The sequence below is a fragment of the Styela clava genome, chromosome 7, assembly GCF_964204865.1.
Source record: "Styela clava chromosome 7, kaStyClav1.hap1.2, whole genome shotgun sequence".
NCBI classification, from domain to species: Eukaryota; Metazoa; Chordata; class Ascidiacea; order Stolidobranchia; family Styelidae; genus Styela; species Styela clava.
Window position 1 is genome coordinate 17204394 of NC_135256.1, and position 23562 is coordinate 17227955.

A 23562-nucleotide genomic window follows, 5' to 3' on the forward strand; every position below is an offset into this window, starting at 1 on the left:
TGGATTTCAATTTAATTTGAAAACAAGTTGGAACTACGAGCGATTGTGAAAAATAAAAATAAAACACTGGTTTGGCTAATCACACATTGATCTTAAAAGAAATATCTTAAATACTCACTGAACTACTCAACACGAAAATGAAAACATCATAGTTTCAAAATAAGCTCTGGCAACATCATAAATCCTTTGGCCAGTCAGTATAAAAAATCTAAGGGAACATTATATCAAAAAGTCTACATCACATTCATGGTATAAAGACTAAAGGTTTGGCCGTGAAGAAGTGCAAAAGAAAATCTGAATAAAATATGAAAAAAGCATCTACACGATTTCAAAGCTAAATCATTCAGAAATTGAAAATTATTGATAAAAAATGGGCTACAATGACACACATATTCGACCAGACAGAATGCTCGATGACCACACATAAAATGGTTTATCACAAAAAATTACTATTCGTATTTGATGTTTCAAATTTTAATGTGTGGTACACTTATCTACACCATGTCATTTTTTGAGAGTGTCCCAAATATATTAAAAAAAGTACTGTTAAAAAAAAAGTAAAGTAAATTTCCAAACAAAGTTTAAACTAAAACTTCCAGTCCAGATGATAATGTATGCTTAGGAATATATGTAGCACATTATTCACACTGAAACACTTTTTCTAATTTTCAATTTCTGAATGAGAAGATGACAAGCAACATCAATCCATCTATATTAACTAGCTTCATCATTTCATAAAAACTATTTATAAAAAAGATATCAATTCAACATTTATTATCGTTTCTTGATTTAAGCTTTTTTTACTGGAACCAGTTCATCAATTGGTTCATTATTCATCAACTTTTTCTCCATCTGAACCAACAAATCGACTCCATCCACAACACATTGAACTTGTTGTAATTCAGAAGATCCGAGCCTATATGTTAATAATGAAATAGTTATGCGTTATCTAATACAAACATTTGAGCTACAGAAGTTATCAATATTTCAAGAAATACCTGTCCAAATTGGAGATGTCGAATGTACCATCAGAGGAAGCAGTATCAACTCCTCCAGTTCCACGTTTTTGCAGTCTGAGGCATTCCAAGATACTGTCAAATCTGAAAAATAATAAAAACATTTTCATATGTGGTATATTGTTTGTTCTTCTTACAAAATTTCAGACAGGGATGCATAAAACTAAACAACAGATTTTTTACTTGTTCACCAAAGCGATGCATACCTATAATAAATAATATTGTCATTCACAATTCTGTCTCATATTACAAAATCATGATGAATGTCCTCGTGAATTATGACTTCATGGTATAGGGTGGGAATTCCACTATTGATGATGGTGAAAATGCAAGGATCCGTGACCTCTCACTAGTTTCAACATTCAACAATTGCAATGAAGATTCAGACACATTGAGCAATTTGTTGAACAGAATGGACGTATAACAGAACTGTATAATAATATTTATAATGAATAATACCTTTCATCTTTGCACAGGAGTGGAAGTTTGACATGGACGCCACCCCTCAGTCCAGTCCCGAGATTAGATGGACAAGTCAGTACGTATCCAAGATGTTCATTCCACATATACTCTCGATTCTGTTTCTTCAGTTCATTTTCAATTCTCTTAATTCCAGTGCAGAACCTGGAACATAACGAATAATGATTAACTACAAGACACAGGATGGTTAACACTTGACAATTGAAAAATTCTTGTTATTGCCGTTCAGCCAATACATTAGAACCAATGGTGTAAATATGGGGACAGCAGCCTCTAACATATGGGAAGAGGTATGAAATAGTCATGACATGCCAAATAACTTTTCAATTATAATAATATTATGAAGTTCACCCTTGCATATAATCGTTGTCATCACTATTCTTAAAGACTTATATGAAGATCTAACCACAAAAGCACTCCTTCAAATTAGGCAGATGATAGGGAATAGATACAGATGCAAATAACACAGTTTTATGCTTCATAAAATTGAGAGAATATTGATCTAATATATTTCTGTTGTATCCTTGAGTAATATATTATTAGAAAATTTATCTCACCGCTCAAAAACAGATTTCATATTTCCGCCTTTTTCCATTGAAATTAATCTGGTGTGATCTTCTTCATTGATCCATACGAGGAAATTCTTTTTGTTATTGTGCCAAATTCCACGGGCATCTGGCCAATCACGAGCCATACCTGAAAATAAAAGAATGGCCAACTGGTGTTCCTATTTCAAATGGCATCTCATTAACCCCGATAGTGACTTTTATCAAGGAAGGGAGCCTATGTTAATCTGAGGAAAGGTGTAACAAAGTGTTGCATTATGTGTATCTTATCAATAAGTTGTTTGGACATAAACGAAAGTACTTCTGATAAGAGAGGACTTCATGTTATCTAAACGGAGATAAAAACGAATAAGACGATAAATAAATTCAAATAACTGTCATACTAAACAGATACTCTTATATTTTTAAATCTTATATCACACTTATATCACCAGGTTTTATATTGATCAACCAATGTATGGATTCATGATAAACAGGTTGCAAACCTTACCAGAAGCAGTGAGGAGTGGAGAAACTGGTTTATCAAACAAATAATGATCATCAATCAACTGTTGTTGTTGAGCTTCAGTCATTCCAACTAATGGATAATATTTTCCTTTGAATTCACCATCCAATCTGAATATTTCAAATACAACAAATAAACCAAGGCCTAACAGAAATTACCAGTAGGTCCTATCCCATTACTTTGAACATAATATTTTACTATGTTTGTATAATTCAGTGAAGAGGTCAGGTAGAAAGTGGGATAGTCAACCAAAACCAATCATAAGGAAAACAGAATCGCAAGCTCTCATTCAGTTGAAACATCTGCATATGCCTTAAATTTCAATTTAGCTACCGTATACAGTAGCATTAGACAATGTCTCCATTTGTTAAGATGATGTTAAACACACAGTGAACTATGCATAACAGACCAAATTTGATTCCATTTCATTTTACTCATACCTTGCCAATGCAGTCGATACACATTTTTCAACTTCCCGTCGTTCTTGTCTTGTGCACCATGGAGGAAGAGCAAGTCCTCTGATACTTCTGCCAGTTCTTACTCGAGATGAGAGAACAAAGTTTTCATCAAACATGCCACCTTGCAACTTACTTGCATCCAAATCAGTGGTGTGAATGCCATCAGCTGGGTAACCATTGTGACGATCTACACAAAACAGGCATAATCAGTAAGAATTTGAATTTTGCGGTTCATAAATAGGCATTGATAAACACCTAAGCCGTCTAAATGTTATACTTATGGGTGTCGCCGCTTGATAACTCCTTTGGTTCCATTACTGAAGCCTCACCTCCAATAAGAGTAGGTTCGGTGAAACCCCCTCCTACCTTACCCAGTCAAACTGTGTGATTATCATTTTCTCCTAATTCATGAATTGTGAATTAAATTGATTTTTTACTTTTCGAAATGGGGAAAATTGACTTATAAATCCAAGAAAAAGCCCACCCAAATTTTTTTACGGCTTGGTGTTGGATTTACAGATCAACAACGTTTTGTGGCAGACCAGCAATTAACCAAATCATTCTGTGTGGCCAAAATTAATGTGATTTGCACACAATTTACAACTGGATTCAAACCTGCATGCAAAGATGAATCTCACCAGCTGTCTCATTGCTGACTACCCCTGCCTAGTTTGCAGTTTTGAATCATTATCAGGATGGTCGTGTGCCAGACAGTTGAGCTGATAGTTCATGTAACCCCTAGTAAGAACGGTAATTGCCCCAGGCTTTTTAATTGATTAGGTATTGGTAGATCAGTAATCAGCTTCAGCAGTGTAGTTATAACACTTATCCAGGCTATTTAATCATTGAGTCAAGTCAATGACAACAGCTATTATGAAACTTACTGCAGATGATAGGCTCAAAGAGATCTTTAAAAACTTCATAGGATTCCTCATCACCGGCAGTCAGTCCAACGGTGTAAATGAATGGATGTCCAGGATTGTCGACTCCAGTCTGAATGCAACTATCCAGAGTGCAACCTGATTTGAAAACAAAGAAATGTGAATATTTTTTTTCACCAATCACTCATTTAGTCTAGTCTCACAGGCAGTGAGGCCAAAAAAATTCAAATGATGTTATGGATTGCATTTTAGGAATTATTTACAATTGTTTCATATAGAAAAAACTACTATTTTGAGTAATTGATATCTAAGACTGTAACTGCAAAAAATAAAAATCCTTGCATATCCAAATTCTAACACATACATTGACTTCTATGTGTCCCTTGTTAAACGTGGAGAAAATAAGAATTTATTCAATATTTCATATTCACCTATATAGTATTTGGAATATTAGTAGCCTATATTGTTCAATTTGGCCAACCCTGTACACATGTTTTACCCATGATTTATTAAAAAAATACAATTACTATAATTATAAGCTTACTGCTTACTATATAACTTGGCATAAAGATGTTGGGTACGATACAAAAGAAACGAAATTTAATACCTTTAGGTGTTTTCTTGTCCTTGAGTTTTTCATAAATTTCTTTGGTCAAGCATTTAGCCATCCAGTTGTTATGCTTTGATAGATCGGGGAAAGCATCACTTGTAAGTTTCAGCTAGAATAAAAAAACAAAAAGATGTAAATAAAAATTCTAGTATATTTTACTTTATTTTGCTAGAAGTTTTATTGATAAAAATAACTATATTGGTGAATAACTTTTAGTAGCTGTTTTTTGCTGTGGATGTTCTATGAAAAAGTTTGTTTTGGTGAACTACTAGATTTCAAAGTATCAAATTCTGGGCTCATGTTGCATTTGATGAAATATTATTTGGCGTAAAATTCTGAATCCATTTTCAAATATACAAATTGTATGAGTGATGAAAAAAATGAGAATCAAATCTCAAAAAATTATAGAATTAAACCTATATGCAGCAAAATCAAGATTTACATTAAACTGCAGTTATTTATTATTAAACATTTATCATGGTTTAGAAAGTTGGCAATTGAAAACTATGCTTAGATCCATGAATGCTTGTTGAGTATCTTTAGCTACCATACTACAGGATTACCAGTTTAACATCACAAAGAAACTTTCCCCCAAAGATTTAAGCTTCTTCATTAAATTTCTACATCTACCAGGAACACCAGTACCTACCTCCCTTTATATTATATGCGATTCAGTTCAACTGGAATTAACAGCGATTTGTAGGCATTCTCATACTGTTCTATTTAAGAGGTTAATAGCGAAACTGTACTAGCTGAGTAATCAAAAAGCACAAAGGCAACAATACCTGAGTTTTTGCAACAGGTAGAGGAAGTTGAGGGATAAGGTCGGTTATATCTTCACCAGCCTCCAGCTTCTTCTCCATTTTGATCAAAAGCTCGACTCCATCCACCACACATTGAACTTGATCTACTTCCGATGATCCGAGTCTAAATTTTACAAAATGGGTTATGGGTTTTACACAACAAGTCGTTTTTTATGAGGTGTTTTTGCATCTCTAATCTGTACAAGGTTTTAGAGAACCAGCCAATCGTACACAAGAAGCTGCTACTGGAATCTTTCTAGTTCGGCCTTGCCTACCGATTTGATGCACTTTGGGTGAGGTGGCGTTCCTGAGGGTTTAACCAGATATCGTTAACCTTCGATACCAACTTAGCCAACATCAAGCAGTACAAGAAATGTGAAACGACAGTTTGCTACAAGACGACACAACAAATTTTTCCTAAGTTACTGTATGTACCTGTCAGAGTTTGAAATATCAAAAACTCCTCCTTCAGAAGCAGTGTCCACACCACCAGTTCCTCTCTTTTGTAGTTTCAATCTATTTAATATCAGTTCGAAGCTCTTGTGAGTGCTCACATGCGGTATTTTCAAGTGAACTCCTGAAAGATATTGAAATTGTATTTTTCAAAAAAACATTCCAAGATTCTAAAATAAAAGTTTTTTATTACCATATACCTATAATGACTATATTGCTGTAGTTGTAAAGGTAATATTATTCAAGAATACAATATCTTCCTATTTTTAAAATCTGACATGTTTTATTTGCTTTGATGTATTGACCAATTACTAACATATTAATTGAAAGTTATTTTTGGATCACACACTTGGATAATTTCCCGGTATTTATTGAAATTGATTCAAAATGCTACTTCTAAGTTGACTATTTCATTAGAGTAAATAACCACTAAACAAACCTCCTCTAAGTCCAGTTCCTAGATTAGATGGACATGTCAGAATAAATCCATGATGTTCGTTCCACATGAAAGCATGAGATTTGCTCTTGATCGAGTCTTCAACCTGAAGTAAATAAGAACGATCAAAATTAAGGGAAGATTTATAATATTATTTCATACAAGTTTGCTCAAAGCCAGCTCTATAAAAATATAAATTCCATAAATAATGGGATATGAGAAGTCTGTTACTAGCAACATAAATAAGTTCCATGGGCCGCATCTGGCCAGTGGGACGTAATTGCACGCATTAACTTTAGAGTAATTATCTAAACTTGAATAACTCGTGTATGGGCTTTGGCCAATGCAGTGGTCATTCCATCGGCACCGTCCAGCTGTCATAACAAATACTACGCCAAAAAAGATTTTATTATTCAAACTGCAGGATTTTCATATATATGCATAGATTTTCTATATAGAGACCTATAGTACCTATAACACACTCTAAAATAATATTTCTCTCCTATTTTACCTTCTTCAGTCCATCACAGAATCTTGTAAAAACTTCTCTCATATTTCCACCTGGTTGCATAGATATAATTCTCATGTGGTCTTCTTCATTAATCCACACCAAGAAGTTTTTGGCATCATTGTGCCTGAGAAAATATTCAATTAACATTACAATGCCATTGAAAAACTAATTTTCTTAAATATTTTAGACCAGTGTGTAATGACCGAAGAGGAATTTCTTTCCAGGATAATATTTTGTCACTTTCGGGGCTAAGAATTAATTAGAGATTGAACAAATAAGGAAGTTTTTATGCATAACGACTATTGAGGAAGAAATAATTAAATTCAAAATAGGCACTGGGGGACATGTATCGTGAAAGGTACCTATTCAAACAATCTGATGCATAGCAGCTGGTATATGATATTTAGTATGAAGTATACATTTCAAACGCAATAAAGACAAAAATTGTCTTATATATAATATCCTACAATGGTAACAACAATAGTACAAGTGTCATAGTTACAATTCGAAACCTGATAGTCATTTAATTCATTTTGTGATTGTAGTTTAAGAGATGTAAAATATGTTCTGCAGTGAATAAAGGACAATAGTGAATTGAAATTCTATATGTCATTTATCCTTAAGTAAAAACTGAACAGTGAACAACCAGACAGTGTAAAAATAAATAAGGTTGTTATAAAATATCCAAAAAATGCAACAGGGGCTGGGGTATAGACATCATACATGATGTTGCAGCTTAAAAACATTAATATTTACCATATTCCTCTTGAATCTGGCCAATCTCTTGCCATATTTGAAGCCAAAAGTAGAGGTGAGACAGGTTTGTCGAACAAGAGATGATCTGCAATCAATTTTTCTTGAGTTTCATCAGTCATTCCAGTGAGAGGATAATATTGACCCTGAAAAAAAAGAGATAATTGAATTTAAATTCATTTATGTTTTCATGGGAAGTCAATATTGATTTCAATATCAATTTTTTTTTCAAATTTTCGTTGAGTACTACAAGGGCCCGATATTTCACCCCGAGTTTTCCTGATTTTTATAATTCACGGGTGCTTCTTCATAATTATGATATTTAAAGCAATTCTTTAACATTTGGCTGGTATTTTGCTGACATTGCAGTAGCCATACATTGTTTCCCCGAAAATAAGACAGGGTCTTATTTCAATTATTTTTCGAAATATAACACTAGGGCTTATTTTGAGGGATATCTTTTATTTTCCCTTACAAAATTACAAAGTAAAGAATTGTGAGATTTTTAAATATATAAAATATGCAAACCAAAATCCATTTACTGATAAATAACACGTTTTTAGTTTAAATAACTGCTAAACATACATTATTAGTCATTCAAAACGTGTAGGAGAGATTTCTTGCTATTAAGTATGTCAAAAAAAATTTCGCACTATCGGGTAGGTTTTATTTTGAGGGGAGGGCTTATAATAAAATCATTTTTAAAATTAAGGCTAGGTCTTATTTTCGGGGAAACACTGTATTAGTCATTTGACCAACATGTCCATATATTTGGACATTTCTCTCTTAATTAAATTAATGGTGATATAATGTAATATCCATAATATACAAAATACAAAAATTGCTTGCTACTTAGTTACTACATAGTTAGGAGAACCAAACCTGGAGAGGGCCATCCAAGTTTCCAAGTGCCTCTGTTGCAATTTTTTCAACAGCTCTTCTCTCACCTCTAGTAGACCATGGCGGAAGGCAGAAACCTCTGATGCTGCGACCTAAAAAAGTTACTTATTGGTAATATATAAGTTTTAACAAAAGGATGTTAAAGTCTAATTATTACTCTTGGTATACTTGGGTAAGTTACACATGCAGTTAAGTTACACACAACCCCAAAGTACAAATAACATCGAGAGATCTGCAAAATTCTTCTTTCCCGGTTTAGAAATTCTACGACTATATGGTCAACTTAAATATCATTTCGTTATATATCGAGCATTCTAAAACTCCTTATATATTGAAGTAATTGCATAGTAAGGTCATTTTTGTCAGTATATGCTGTGATTTGAAACAAATCTTACAAACCTGTTCTAACTCTCGATGACAAAACATATTTTGGATCTAGATTGTCTCCTCCTTTAAGGTGTTCTGGATTCAGATCTGTTGGATGTTTTGCATTGGACTGGTATCTAAATGAGAACATAAGTATGAAGTAAGATCATTTGATCAACAAATTCGACTCCCAAAAAAATACCCAGGCCATTGAAGCATATTCTAAAAAGAACATAACTTTTGTGTAAGCAAGAAATTCATGGGCTCTGTTTCTTCGAGTCACCGTGTATCAAAATACCATACAAGGTACAACATACCCTCCATGTCTTGCACTGATGACTGGATCAAACAACTCTGCGAATGTCGAATAGGTTTCTTCATCACCTGCTACTAATCCTACAGTCATGATGAATGGATGGCCAGGATTATCAACACCTGAATTTGGATTAAAAGAGTATAATATACCACACATTATGATCTACCGGTATATGCAAAATTAAAACAATCAAATTGGACATCTTAATATTTAGTTAGTTTGACCATATGGTCATTTGAACTCTAAATTGGAAATAAAAAAATAGGAGGGAGAGACTATGATAAAACCAATTTTAATTTCATTGTGTACATCAGATTGTCAACCCATTAGGAAAATGCAGGAATGAACTGCAAATATAAAAATGAAATTTTTGTAAAGAATTTCACAACCTTCAGCCCAAACAAAGGCCTGAGCTAGAAGCCACTGGTAGAATCAGGATCACAAGCAAATCAAGAATGCCTGTTGTTTGCACATTTTTTAAATTAGAATAAACTGACCTGTTTGTATACATTGATCGAGTGTATATCCACTTGGAGTTTGCTTATCTTTCAGTTTGATGTAAATCTCCGGGGTGATACATTTCGACATCCAGTTATTATGTTTTGAAAGATTAGGCATGTTCTCATCAATTTTTCTCTCTTTTTTGGGCAAAAGATCATCAATATCTTGACCTATGGCATATTATTAGTAAATTCAATTCTTTGTTCAGTATCAAGAAGACATAAACAAGTGGCTGAGATAAGACAGATAATGGGTGACTGATAAAATGACTTGATCATATGGCTTAATAAGATTGGTGAGTTTATGAATGAAACATGAAAATCCCAGCTATGAAGCCGAAAAAAATTTCACACTAATCTGACTTCAACTCCTATCTCCAGGTTGAAAGACATAGTATGTACCAGCAACCTTCAAAGAATAAATAAGATACAAGTGGAAAAGAATATACATTACAAGGTGATTGAAGCTTGGAATAGCACGAACATGATTGTTCACCTAACCTTGATAATCTGATCATACTCAAGAAAAATACAAAAAAAATAAATAAAAAATGACAAGTATAATATATAATAAAAAGGTACTCCCGTAGTATGTGTACCAGGTGAGGGTTGGACATAGTTTTATTCCGATTTTCCTTATTTTGGTTCTATTACAAGTTTGAGGCTGTCTGCGTTAGCTAAGTGAATATCCTCTTGTTCATAGGTTTTAGGCCTTTACACAACTTGATGTAGATTAGGCAAACAAAATTAGTTACCCCCATATTGATACGCATACTTCTAGAGCGCCAATAAAAATATATATTAATATATCCAACAAGATAGTTGTTGTTATAGGACTCACCAGCTTCCAATCTTTTTTCCATTTGGATGAGTAGATTGACTCCATCAACAACACATTGTACTTGCTCAACTTCTGATGTGCCAAGCCTGAAAAATTTATAAAATTTTTGCTTCAAATAAGCTAAACTTTTTTCATAGAGTCTTGTATTGAAGATTTTCAGATAATCAGGAAGAATTGACATACCTTCAGTTCATAGAATCACTCAAAAAAAAAAGATGAAAATATTAGAATTAGATCTATTATTAACAAAATCCTTCAACAGATTGAATTTTTCCTAATTATCACAATGAATAATAAAGATGCTTTATCATATGGCGGGCGATTCATGACCTCAAGTCCAGGTGCCAGTTCAGGTCAGATATGAGAATATTTAATTTAGTAGTTTTATATGCATAGACTAAGATGGTGGAGAAAACCATAACCGACCAGCAGTTTACGTGAGTGCATCAATGATTAAATTTCTATATGGAAGAATCATATTCTGCTGTACATGTGTGATTGATAAGTGACAAGCGATTAATTTCTATATTTGGGCGCTTGTACTTTTAATTTGGGCAATAGATTTAAAATAAATTCATTAGCATTACCTGTCAGAATTAGAAATATCAAAGATTCCTCCTTCAGATGCTGTATCAACACCCCCGGTTCCACGTTTTTGTAAACGTAAAGTTGATAAAATTGAGTCAAATTTCTCATGTTTGCTGATATGGGGAATCTAAAATTATAATTTAATAAGATATTGACATTCAATTCAACTTTTCACCATTTGGCACACTTTGAAGTGAATTTTTCGATATTTGGAAAAGAGTCTCACTCTATTCAGAAACAGAGATAGATAAATTTAAATTTCGAATAGCCTCCTCCATATAAAGCTATTGGGCCGCCAATGTTGGCATTGGAAGAGATCACATAACTTTATCAACATGTATGAAGTGGTTCGGGCTGTACAACAGTTTGAATACACAACACTGACACATTGCACAATTCAAACACATAGGTAACAACCTTCACATCAATAATTCAAAAAAACAATTCGTTGTCAATGTGAAATATTGTTCCAATACATAAATCTATGAAAATTGTCATGTGGGCTACATACATTATTTCATATTAGTTGGAAATCCTATTTTAATCTGAAACTATCTACACTTGTTCCAACAGCTACTGAGTGTAACACATTATACACTACATTATTGTCTTATTATTTGACAAAGACAGTCAGTCTTCATCCACAAAACATCTTCACAGATTGCAATTAGGAGATAATTTAATTTAACCCCCAAAAAAAAATCCTTGACGTTTTTTTTACCTTTCCTGATAGATAGGGTGCATAATATACAAGGTTCATAATAATCTAAATCGTCTTGGCAATTCACAAGATTCAACATGCAATTTTACTTATCCAGACAGACATTTAAAAATATTCAGAAGAAAACAGAGAAATGTGCAAAATTAAAGCCAACATAAAGACAAGACTATTCCGGAATTCAACTGGAAAGCATTTTATCCCAGCCCATGTCTCCCAATATTCCTGTAATCTAGAGGAATAACGAATGTTTATATACATACATGCATGCCAACACCACTGAAATAAAAGGTACGATAACATTCATTCATGCAATAATAGTTGCATAATTTTAGAGTAAAAAAAGAAGGAACATTCCATTTTAGACTTTGTGAGCATGCTCTGCCATTGAAAATTTAGGTGATACTGATAGTTCCCATGCCAAATTGTACAAAAGTAAATTACTATTTTTTTAATCACAGACAGAAAAATGAAATTTCTTCCACCGTTGGGAAAATAGGAAAATTAACTTGATTAACCAAAATGGCGATAAACCGACTTTTCTTCCATTGTTAAATGCTGGAATTTTAGGAATTTGCAGTCGCGAAATTTTTAACATCTCAAATACGATTATAAAGATATTCAAAATGTTCTAGTACATTGAACATTCAAAATGTGACAAAACTGGACACATACAACAACCATACATTTTCTGCATTTGAGTATTACAAAATAATATATTATGCAATACAATTATTGCCATAACGAAATTTTGCAATTACATTGCAATTTTGAAATTAAAAATTGCATTAATCTCTATTACAGGCCTATAAAAAAGTTTCTGAGTACACCTAATTTAAAATCTAAAATGAATTTTCTCCCTGCATCGCATACACTGACTATCTTTTTAAAAATAAACAAGTTTCAAAAGAATTTAAAACAGAACATGCTTGGCCAGCCTAGAATTGTCTTGCATCACAGAACCATATCACCATAATACTTGTTCATGCAAGATGCAGGAAATAACATAAAGCATGCATGTTGCCCATCACCATAAGTTTACCTGCTTGATATAATACCTTATCTTTGAATTTCATGTTGCTAAACAAACAGAACATTTATTAAATAAAAAGGAGTAGGCTATGAGGCAATATGTGATTCAAGGTACAGTAGCTATGACTGCATTAATACAACAGTAACTGACTGATATGATTGTTCAAATACTGCCAACGTGTCAAGGTCAAACAGAGGGGGGAATTAGCAAATATTTAAATCATAAAACATTAAATTGTTCAAAACTTTGTAACAGAAATTTAGTGAATATTTGCTGTAAATGTGGTGAAATAATCGAAGGAAAAAATGTTGTATCAATTATTTTGATTTTCAGCAAATAGTATTCTTGTCAAATGAAATGTTATAAAATGATACAATGTTAAGTTCATCCATTATTATATCCACAAAATTAAGTTTTTCAAAATTCAAATGTCGCTTTGCAGTAAAATGTCTATCGTTTTTATCTGATAGTAATTATGTTACGGATCAAATCATATATAGGACCCAAGGGCATTCGGCAATAATACCAAACTCTATTTCACATATTCTTTGCATTACCTTTAAATGCACACCTCCTCTCAAACCAGTGCCAAGGTTGGATGGGCAAGTCAAAATATAGCCAAGATGATCATTCCACATGAAGTTGAATCCTTTACCTTTGATAGCCTTTTCTACCTTGTTCAAACCTTCACAAAATCTGGCAAAAACTCTTCTCATATTTCCACCTTTTTCCATTGATATAACTCTACTGTGGTCTTCTTCATTCACCCAGATCAAAAAGTTTTTCTCTTCGTTATGCCTGAAAATGTTTTAAAATTTATTCACAGCAAGTCCAGAAATATGTCTCATATAATAGTTTTTATGAAATGTAAAATTTATCAAGACGAGACCTTATTAAGAGATTATATATAAAAATGGGAAAAACTAGTTGAGAGGAAAGTCAATAATTTAACTTGATAATTTGTCAAATCCCAGCCTCTTGTACCAATTCAGGTTTGGTACGTGAATAGTTAACGAGTTATTTTAGTTCAGATGCGCGAACTTGATGTTGGAGAAAGCCGTCCATTAAAACCGTCAAAAAGCTCACTAAAATGTGCAAAAACCTACTAAAACCATAAATAACCCCCCAAAATCTTGTTTTTGCACATCAAACGAGCATTAACAAAAGAACATTTCATTGATGAGTCTTACACCACGTATACATCAGTGCTTTGTTCGTGAAATTTTGTTTACAGGGGCAAAATACACAAGGGCAAAATCATAAAGAATGAATAACAGAGATTGTTTTGTGCATCAGGCACTTCAACATCTGTACCATATAAATAAATAAAATTAGGTTTGTGCAACATACCAAATTCCTCTTGCATCAGGCCAATCTCTTGCCATCTTTGAGGCAGTGAGAAGAGGAGACACTGGTTTGTCAAACAGAAAATGATCGGCAATCAATTGATCTTGTGTTTCGTCAGTCATACCAGTGAGAGGATAATATTTTCCTGCCAATGCTCCATCCAGCGAAGACAATGCATCACATAGAATCTTTTCAACCTGGAAAGTGGAAAAGTAGTCAATATCTATTATATCCACATTCTATTTTCAGCTAATTAAGTTCAAATAATTAAAATATTTATATTTGAAACAAGTACCATAACACATTCTGAATCATTCTAGATTCTATGACATAGTATTCCCATATACTGAATGAAAAATTCATATAAATAGATTTTCGGAATGGAGCTACAAAAACTTTATTCACTTTCTGTGTCATGCTTCACAACTTGCATAAAAATACAATTTAGAAAGAAATTTTTTGTCATGTCAAAATTTTGGTGAGAAAAATACCCAGCATTATTGAAAAATTTTATTACTCTTTACTTTACAATATGGACTAAATAGAAAAGTCTGCCATAATAGGCATGGTGAATCTGCAACTGGCCTTAAGTTGGAGAGGGAAAATCTAGTGTGGTGTCGAATTTGTAATTTAAATTATATTATAAGAATTAATTATCCACCTCTCTTCTCTCAGCTCTGGTGCACTTGGGTGGAAGAGCAAGTCCTGCAATGCTACGTCCCGTTCGTACTCGAGATGACAAGACATAATCAGGATCCAGTTCTCCACCTACGAGTTTGTTGGGGTCCAAATCAGTAGGATGTTTTTGGTGAATGTCTGTTCAAATACAGTATAATTTTATTCAAATTATGCTTGAATCACTATTAATTCACTGTTCGAAAACAAATTTTACAATAAAAAACAAATGATTGTATGACATCAAAAAATGTTTTTACGAATATGGTTCGAAATTAAGTTTCTTCTCAATTCATTGGGCATTTCCTGTTGCACGATTGTCATGGCTTCACTCCAAACATGGCTCTGTACAAGCAGCCGTTGATACATAAGAAGTTACTGTTTTTAAAAGAACTGGAATTTTTCTGTTTTAAAATTGCTCGCATAATTCATTACAACCCTGGGTGGGCAAAGAGTCTTAACTCTCTCTAACCATGAGTAAGCTGTAGATGACGAATAGTCAAATAAACATAGTGTCAAATGTGTATAAACTCATTCTGACAAAATCTCCAAAAAATAATCTACAAGACAGTGCATTCCGATATATAAATAGTAAAAAATATGAAGCATAAAAGACTTACTTAAAAGAAAATTAGGATGAAAATATTTATTATGCTCAGATATCTTACCATATCCACCATGTCTTGCACTGATGATTTTATCAAATAATTCAGAAAACACATCATAACATTCTTCATCTCCAGCTACTGCACCAACAGTCATAATAAATGGATGTCCAGGATTATCAACACCTAAACAAAAAAACAAAAACAAAAAATATTTTTATATATAAAATGCTCTAATCATTTAGATATGTAGAATATTTTTAAATTTATTCCAGTAGGAGGAAAATGGATGAGATGGATAGCCTAATCATATGGCACACAATAACCCCTCAATTGGTTATTAGTTCAGATCAGATGTGGAAATGAATAATTAATTTATCAGTTTAACATTCCAGGTACATGGACTTATTAAAATTCATTAGTATGTTACACAGAAAACGAGAAAAATCCAGCTGCTGTTATATACAAAAAATTCTTAAAATACTTTTTTAGGTCTTTTAAATATTCACTCCATATAAGCCCCTAACATAAAAAATAGGGTACTAAGCCTGGAAGGACAGCAATTCTTCCAATTCGGGCGGGGGTAGTCTACTCAATTTATTACACCCTGGGTAAGGTGCAGATCTGATTTACCAACTGGGATATTCTGGTATCTAATGTGGAGTTTGTAATCTGAAGTGCAAACATAGTCTGACAAAAGTATTAGGCATTCGAAAGCCCTCAAAGACTCAAGATCTAAAATATCAAGTTACTGAAATTATCTGTAAACAGTGATCTATTCAATAGGTTGTTACTTAGTCCCCACAATTAAAAGTTTTAAAACCAGAGATAAATATTCACTGATTTGTACAAAACTAACTGTGGTGCGCTAATTCCTATGTGTACATTCTAAATTCCGATAAAATGATATCAGTAAGTTTCGATCCAAAAATACCAATATGCACTCCTTTTTTAATTTCCCAACCTGTTTGAATGCACTCATCAAGAGTAAATCCACCAGGAGTAGTTTTGTTACAGAGGTTGGCATAGATCTCAGGAGTCAAACATTTTGCCATGTGATTGTTATGCTTTGAGAGATCTGGATAGTTTGGTGGAGTGGATCTGAAATATATAAAAATACAAAAATAAATAGCAATAATAATAACAGTAATGACTACTCAAACTACTTTTATATTGATTATGGCCTACAACTGAACTTCCATTTAATTACTCCCACAACCCATATTGCATCAGGTGAAACTGCAGTATCTGAATAATTTCAACAGTTGTTGCCAATGCTGTAAAGTTATAGATCATTAGAGGAAAAAGTTCAAATGCTACAGAAGACCAGAGTTGGGTAAAAGTCCAGAGTTGCAAATCAAATAACTGATCTAAGTATCACTGGAAGTTAGTTGAGTACGAGTATGAGTCATTTCATTTAGAGGTGCTCCTGAAGTATTGCACCAAGATGTCACACAACCTGAACCCTGAGCTGATACACAATCTGAGTTCAGGTTGTGCGCCATCTTGATGCGCATACTTTAGGAGGTCCCATTCAGATGACTCAATTACTTGAGCCTACCCAACATTGACACGACTAAATCCCATCATGATCTAATCCCCGAAACAAAGATGATTTATACCGAAATCTTGTAAAGTTCCAATATACTACTTAATAACATAATGAGGCTAGACAATTCATATTCTAATGAAACGATTAAAATCCATCTAATCTACCATTTTTGCTTTGTATTTTCTTCAAATTTTCTGAATGAATATATTTTGCAGTACAATAATGTTTCAGGACAGTTCACACAATGAGAAAATTTGCAAAAAGTTTCTAGATAAAAATATTTTACACTTACACCGGCGCACTCTTTCCTTTCTTGCCTTTTCCACCTAAAATAAAAAACATTGAAATTAAATCACTATAATTCATAGAAAATAGAATGCAGAAAAAATTATTTCTACCTCCTCCTCCTCCTCCTGTTGTTGTTGTTCTAGGAGCAACGTCTCCAGGTTTTGAGTTGCCACAACCCATTTGCGTTTAATATAGTAATAAGTAACAAGTGAAGAATTCAAAATTGTATTTATAATCTATAAGTCAATAACAATAATTAGGACAGAATTTTCATATTTATCCCAGGCTGCCAGGCTGCAAAAAAGTTAGAAAAATAGATTTGTATTTTTTATTTTGACTTGGCGCTTCTGATCTGGACGAACAATTACTTTTTCCCTTGTATGTTTGTTAATTTGCTTACGTATTGACTTATATTGGCAACTAAACTCTTTAGTATAAGTAAATTGATTAATGTAGCTAAAATTGTTAACTAATTTAATCGCTGCCTTTAATACTGCTCGCTTTTTTGTTTATATTTTCGGTTGACATTCAGCGGCAAACTAGGTAATACCTGAATTCTTCCTGTTCAGAAAATTGATGATTTCTGTATCAACATTGGAAGATATAGGTATAAACAAATTTCTTCCGACTATATAGCACAGGGGTTCCCAAACCAGGGGTCGCGACCCCAAATTGGATCGGAGTGTTAAGTAGGTAGGGTCGCAAACAGGTCATGGGGTCGGTGGGGTCGCTGAGGAATAGTAGAGGATGGATGTACAAAACATCTAAGATTTGACAAACCATGTTAAATTTAGCAGTTTGTACCATTGGCTCACTGTAAAACAGGTCCATAGGCAACGCTCTATGCCTATGCTATAGAAAATGTAGGTGCTTATTGTGACATCTTTGTTTGATTTTAGCTTATTTTACTTAATACCACCACAAGACCAAACTCAAAAGTCTAGTAAAAGAAGCTCTAAAGTTTCATGAAAAATATATATATTGACCTGGGGTCGCACTGGTCACTTGAAAGTTGTCTTTGGGGTCGTCCTGATAAAAGCTTGGGAACCCCTGATATAGCATCTAGGCCTACATCTACCTCAAAACTTCCAATTCATGAAATAGTTAAATTGCAACAATGACAAGCATAAGCGACAATCCAAAGATCAGGCCACAAGGTCGCCCGGCGGTGAATATCCATGGCAACGTTACTGAAGCGTGGTAAAGAATTTACGGAGTCAACAGTCAATGGATCTTTCCCCGACCTTTGACCCCCGAAAAATTTTTCTTATACTTTACCCAATGACATTAAACAACATGATGCGCAACTCCGGCATTTTTGTCCGAAGATCGTATTCGATAGCACGCTCCAATGCACATACTTGACGAGACGAAAACGAGCGGATGTGTGCTGCTTTCAAGGCGTAGCACGAATGGTATTCGTGCCTGCTTTGACAGTTGTTGTCGATTTTAATGATATTTTGGAAAGTTAAGGTAAAAAGAAATCGGAAAAAGGTAAGGTAATCACTATTGTTGTATATCACGCCCGGGCATCGCACTGTTAAGTACATGTGGGAAAGCCAGCCTTTGTCAAATACTACGAGGTTATTAATTCAGTGCGGTACGTAGTTGCCCATTTGCCGAAATTACATATTTACTTACCCCTTATGATTTCAAATAGTTTATGCACCTCCAGTTCGATTTTTTTTAATCAGTGAGGATATATACTCATTGTTGATTGCTGCTCATTGTAACATACTATTGCGCATTCACATTTATTTCCGTATTGAATCAAAGTGTTAACAAGTTCACCGAACATTTCACTCATACCGGTCTATATTGTATAGTCTGATCTCTCAAGTATTTGGAGCCACGAATGCTTGTAATTTTCTGACTAAACCCTTTTATTAGTTGGTTTATATACCTAATTCAGTAAAATATTTTTTACATAAAACATGAGATATTGGATTTATTAGCTTTTCCAATCTAAATCATATAGACTGCTTTATTTATTCTTAAACGAAAATTAATAAATCTCCTCTCTTTCTTCAGATGTGAAAGTTGTGGACAAACCTGTCTAAGCATTGTGAGACTCTTGCAGCACAAGAGGCAATAGCAGAAATAGTAAGTATATCAATCAAGAAATTAAGCCGACATAAAGCAAAACTTTCAACTATTCGTCTAATCTCAATTTCCTATTATTTATTCACAGGACAACTATAGCAGAAGGGGAGATATCAGAAGTCTGGCGACATATCAGTGAAATATAATTAGAGTACTCCATAAATGTTTGCAATAGAAAAACAACCTATGGAGGCATGCAGAGACATTTGACCCTCCGGTAGAGTTGTGTATGGCCCCCACATCCTGCAGGGCTTGAGGAAAATAACTAAAAATTCCAAAGCGTAAGATTGCATAAGCGGTCTTATTTGTAAAATGAGGATTACGGGTAACTCACTGCACCTGTGTTATATTTGGTTCATCAACTTTTGGTAGTACTATAGAAGAAATTCCGGAAGGGGTATAATCATCATTCATGATAAAATACTATCATATATTTTTGGACAACTTCAATCTAGACCAGGGATCTCAAACTCGCGGCCCCGGAGAACTTCCAGTGCGGCCCTCGAACGCTTAACAATAATTGTAATAGTATTTTGGAAGTTTTTTTTATTATCTAAATGTAATAGATTTTTCAAATCTTTTAAAGTGAAATTGATTATTCACACAGAAAACAATTTACTGAAAGTAGTTTTGGAATATTATTTTTTTTTGTTCACATTTTGACCCAATTAAGAAACACATCAAGCTAGCAAAAGAATACTTGAATAAAACACTTGAGTGATTAAATTAAACGCAAATTACATGAAGAATGTGGCATTTTCGAAGAAAATGAGAGTTGCAGCATTTCTGCTTTTTACAAAATTCTGAAGCACATTGTTTAATTTGTCATATTTCCATCAATACAATAAAAAAACACTATAAGCTCAGCAGTCAATATGACAAATTCGAAGACCAACTTCGAACAGAAAATTTCCATGTGTTTGTATATTAATATAATTATACAACGACTCAGTAACTGAAAATCAGTATCAATAATAATTCAAGCAATCCTATGCCACGCAATGTGGTGCAAAATGTCTTGTCGAAAAAATCTGTTATTTGTTTTTTTACTGATCTATACATTAAATGATAAAAGTAACTTTTTTGCATTAATGGAATTAATTAAACTTTCGCAAAGATCCAGATTAACCCATGATCATGTGGCCTCGTTAGTTAGAGTTGGTACTATAAAATCATTTCAGCCTGGCCTTAGTATGCTGGTGACACAAAAAATATGCCAAACGTCAGGACAAATGGAATTATTAAAAAATATAGTTTATACTGTAGTATTTTTGTTAATTTTATAAGTTATTTTTAGTGTATGTATTATTCTTTCCTTATTCAAAGCTTGTTCAAAAATGATTTTGACGGTTGTACATAGAATTTCATGATTTTTTATAATAAAATTATTTTTATAAATAAATTTTTTATAATAAAAATACAGTAACTTGCAAATGTTGCAATAATAGTGGAATGCAAGTATTAATATGTAATTGCATTTGAAATTGAAGAAAATAATAAAACTTAATCCAACTGTTTAGTTGCATCACAATATATGTCACAAACTAAAACTATCTTAAAAATATCTTCTAAGTATACATTATCAAAAACTGTTTGCGGCTCTTTTTACAATTTCCAAAATGCAATGCCGCTCTCGAAAACCCATGAGTTTGACACCACTGATTTATTCTAGACGATTCCAGCATTGCTTTGGGAAATAATATCACTTCAATTAAATTGAAATAATCTCGCTATATTAAATACAAAATCGTTGCTATCATAAAGGTAAACCAATTCAGCCACTCGAAATATATTGGCCTTCACAAAGCAATGGAGGCAAAATTGAGAGTTCATGAGCTATGAACATTTGTTCTTTTCTTTGTCTATGTGATGGCCATACATAACTTTAACTTGTATTTTCTGTCATGATGTATTATCTCAATGTGCCAAACTATTAATTAGTGTGCATATTTTGCTTCCAGATAACATAAATGTATTGTCTTGTTTATTACCTCAGTAAAAAGTAGTATTGACAATAAAAAGGTGCCAGTAAATTAGGAAAATAATTTTTTAACTCTTTGTTATAATCAGAATTCACAATGAATAGGAATTATAAACATCCAACAATCAATGAGAATTATATGCGAAATCCCTCAGAATAAATTTGTCTAAAATCGGAGGAAGGCAAAAAATATAGGTAGTTTCCATCCACACAAGCATTTCAAGAAGACTTGCTCGAGCCAAACTAAATGAGCATCGTCAGGTGATCGGTAAGGCTGCAAGTTGAAATCAGCCCTGCAACCTCCTGCATAAAAGATAATAATAATTGGTGGGCTATGAGCTAAATTCCTAAATTTAAACAAACCTATCTACGATGCATTATGTACCAGCAATGTTACCTACGATTAACTGAATATGTAATATGTCTAATAAATTCACCTGCAAAAGCAAGTTCGATAGGTGCAAACTTTGTGTTATGGAATTGTATCACAGCACAGTTTTGTATGACACCCTCTTTAAATGAAATTTCAATGATTAAGCGCAAACATTAAAATTACTAACTCTGAACTTTGTCATTATCTGCAAAATGTTCCACATAAATCTTTCCGCTATCGCGTTTGTAATCTTCTCTGATAAAAAAACGTCTATGATGTCCAGAATTGCTCTTTACAGCTTGCCTGCCATTCCAGCTTTCCAAGTGAGCAAAACTTCTTAGATATAGAGATTATATTGTTTCGTTACAAGCGCAAAAAGGCAGGTACTACACGTAAAAAAGACGCCGAGTAGCAAAAGGGAGCGGAAAACGGACGCGAAAGGCGGCGAGAAATATGTGCATTGGAGCGTATCAGGAAATACATTCTTTTGCCTGTAGTCTTATGGAGTGACGTCAGAGTTGCCTATCATGTTGTTTCATGTCATTGACTTTACCATTGCAAAATTTTCGGGGCTATTTTGAGAGTGCTTTTGCGAATTGGCACCTGTAAAATGGGGTATGTGTTTCAAACCATAATTATGAATCATCGCATACAACAATTTTTTTTTAAAGTACCATAATTTTAGCCTAGTCTATAACCGTAAATATAACAGCTTCTACACTCATTTTTTTTATTACCGAGTAGTTTTGTTACAGAGGTTGGCATAGATCTCAGGAGTCAAACATTTTGCCATTTGATTGTTATGCTTTGAGAGATCTAGATAGTTTGGTGGGGTGGATCTGAAATATATAAAAATAAATAGCAATAATAATAACAGTAATGATTTGACTACAAAAAATCAAAACACTTTTATATAAGATTATGGCCTACAACTGAACTTTTATATAAGATTATGGCCTACAACTGAACTTCCATTTAATTACTCCTACAACCCATGATGCATCAGGTGAAACTGATGAATTAAATTAAAACTTCTAAGAAGACAGAGAGATCATATTTAAGTTTCCGAAACATGACTGAAAACTAACGAATAGAGTTCAAAAACGCGAAAACGAGGTAATGTTTACGATCACGCTTGAAAATCTGTCTGAGTGAGAAAAGTCCTGAGCGGATGCGAAAAAGGAGCATTGTTACGTCACTTTTTGCATCTTGCTGATTGGCCAATGTCAAGAAGTAAACAAGGAAGTCGTTGCTCGGGGAAAGGTCCATAGATTGAGAATGGTGCTTCCATGCCAAGAAAATACTCGTATGCATGTACAGTATAGGTTAATGATATCAGTTTTTAGGTCTTTTTGCAGATATTATCTATTTGTAAATAGAAACGATGACATGCACAACAAACATCCATTTTTGAAAGTATGTCGTTGTCACAGCTACGCGCTGGGAACTACTCACCAGATAAGATTGCCACTGATTACCCATCTTTTCGAAATTCATCATCTAAAATCGATTCGACGAACGTAATACCAATGATATCTCGAATGGAACGTATTTGCTGAATGTCAAAGGGTATCAATTTCGTGTTTTTTCTTTATTATTTTTCTCGCCCCCCAAGATCCGCACTTGACTATTTCGTCCAGTTTCATGAACTTGGAGCCTTAAACGACAAAAAGTTACGTAAACTACTCTGCGATGGCGATCGTTTCGTACATGATACCACGACAACCCCCGCATATGTGACGACAAGCGTTTTCTTCACTAATGGTCGCCATATAAGAGCTAAATTCAACGGCCATGCTCAACTGCCGCGATCCCCAACTTGTCGTGAGACATCATTGATAACATCATTGATAACAATGTGGTATGTTTCGTAACAATGGTAATTTTTTTCAACAATCGCACGA

The 23562-nt window shown here is 33.5% G+C and overlaps 1 protein-coding gene across 2 annotated transcripts; it reads right to left on the reverse strand.

Annotated features, from left to right (window-relative positions):
• LOC120328745 (creatine kinase, flagellar-like) lies at nt 1-17491 on the reverse strand. Of its 2 annotated transcripts, none has more exons than XM_078114542.1 (26): nt 17317-17491; nt 17206-17238; nt 16326-16462; nt 15425-15547; nt 14743-14897; nt 14085-14278; nt 13292-13532; nt 10983-11110; nt 10396-10481; nt 9552-9725; nt 9056-9173; nt 8772-8875; nt 8355-8464; nt 7476-7618; nt 6720-6843; nt 6212-6314; nt 5755-5896; nt 5302-5443; nt 4514-4625; nt 3910-4044; nt 3008-3212; nt 2553-2677; nt 2054-2192; nt 1476-1640; nt 999-1100; nt 1-916 (listed from the first exon to the last, which is right to left on the reverse strand). In XM_078114542.1, exons 1-26 carry the CDS (start codon nt 17379-17381, stop codon nt 790-792), a joined length of 3432 nt encoding a protein of 1143 aa, XP_077970668.1. In that variant the 5' UTR covers nt 17382-17491; the 3' UTR covers nt 1-789. The 2 variants fall into 2 exon arrangements, with proteins under 2 accessions (XP_077970668.1, XP_039251207.2); XM_039395273.2 differs by having other exon boundaries at nt 17206-17239; nt 17312-17491.
• Between the last annotated feature and the right edge of the window lie 6071 nt (nt 17492-23562).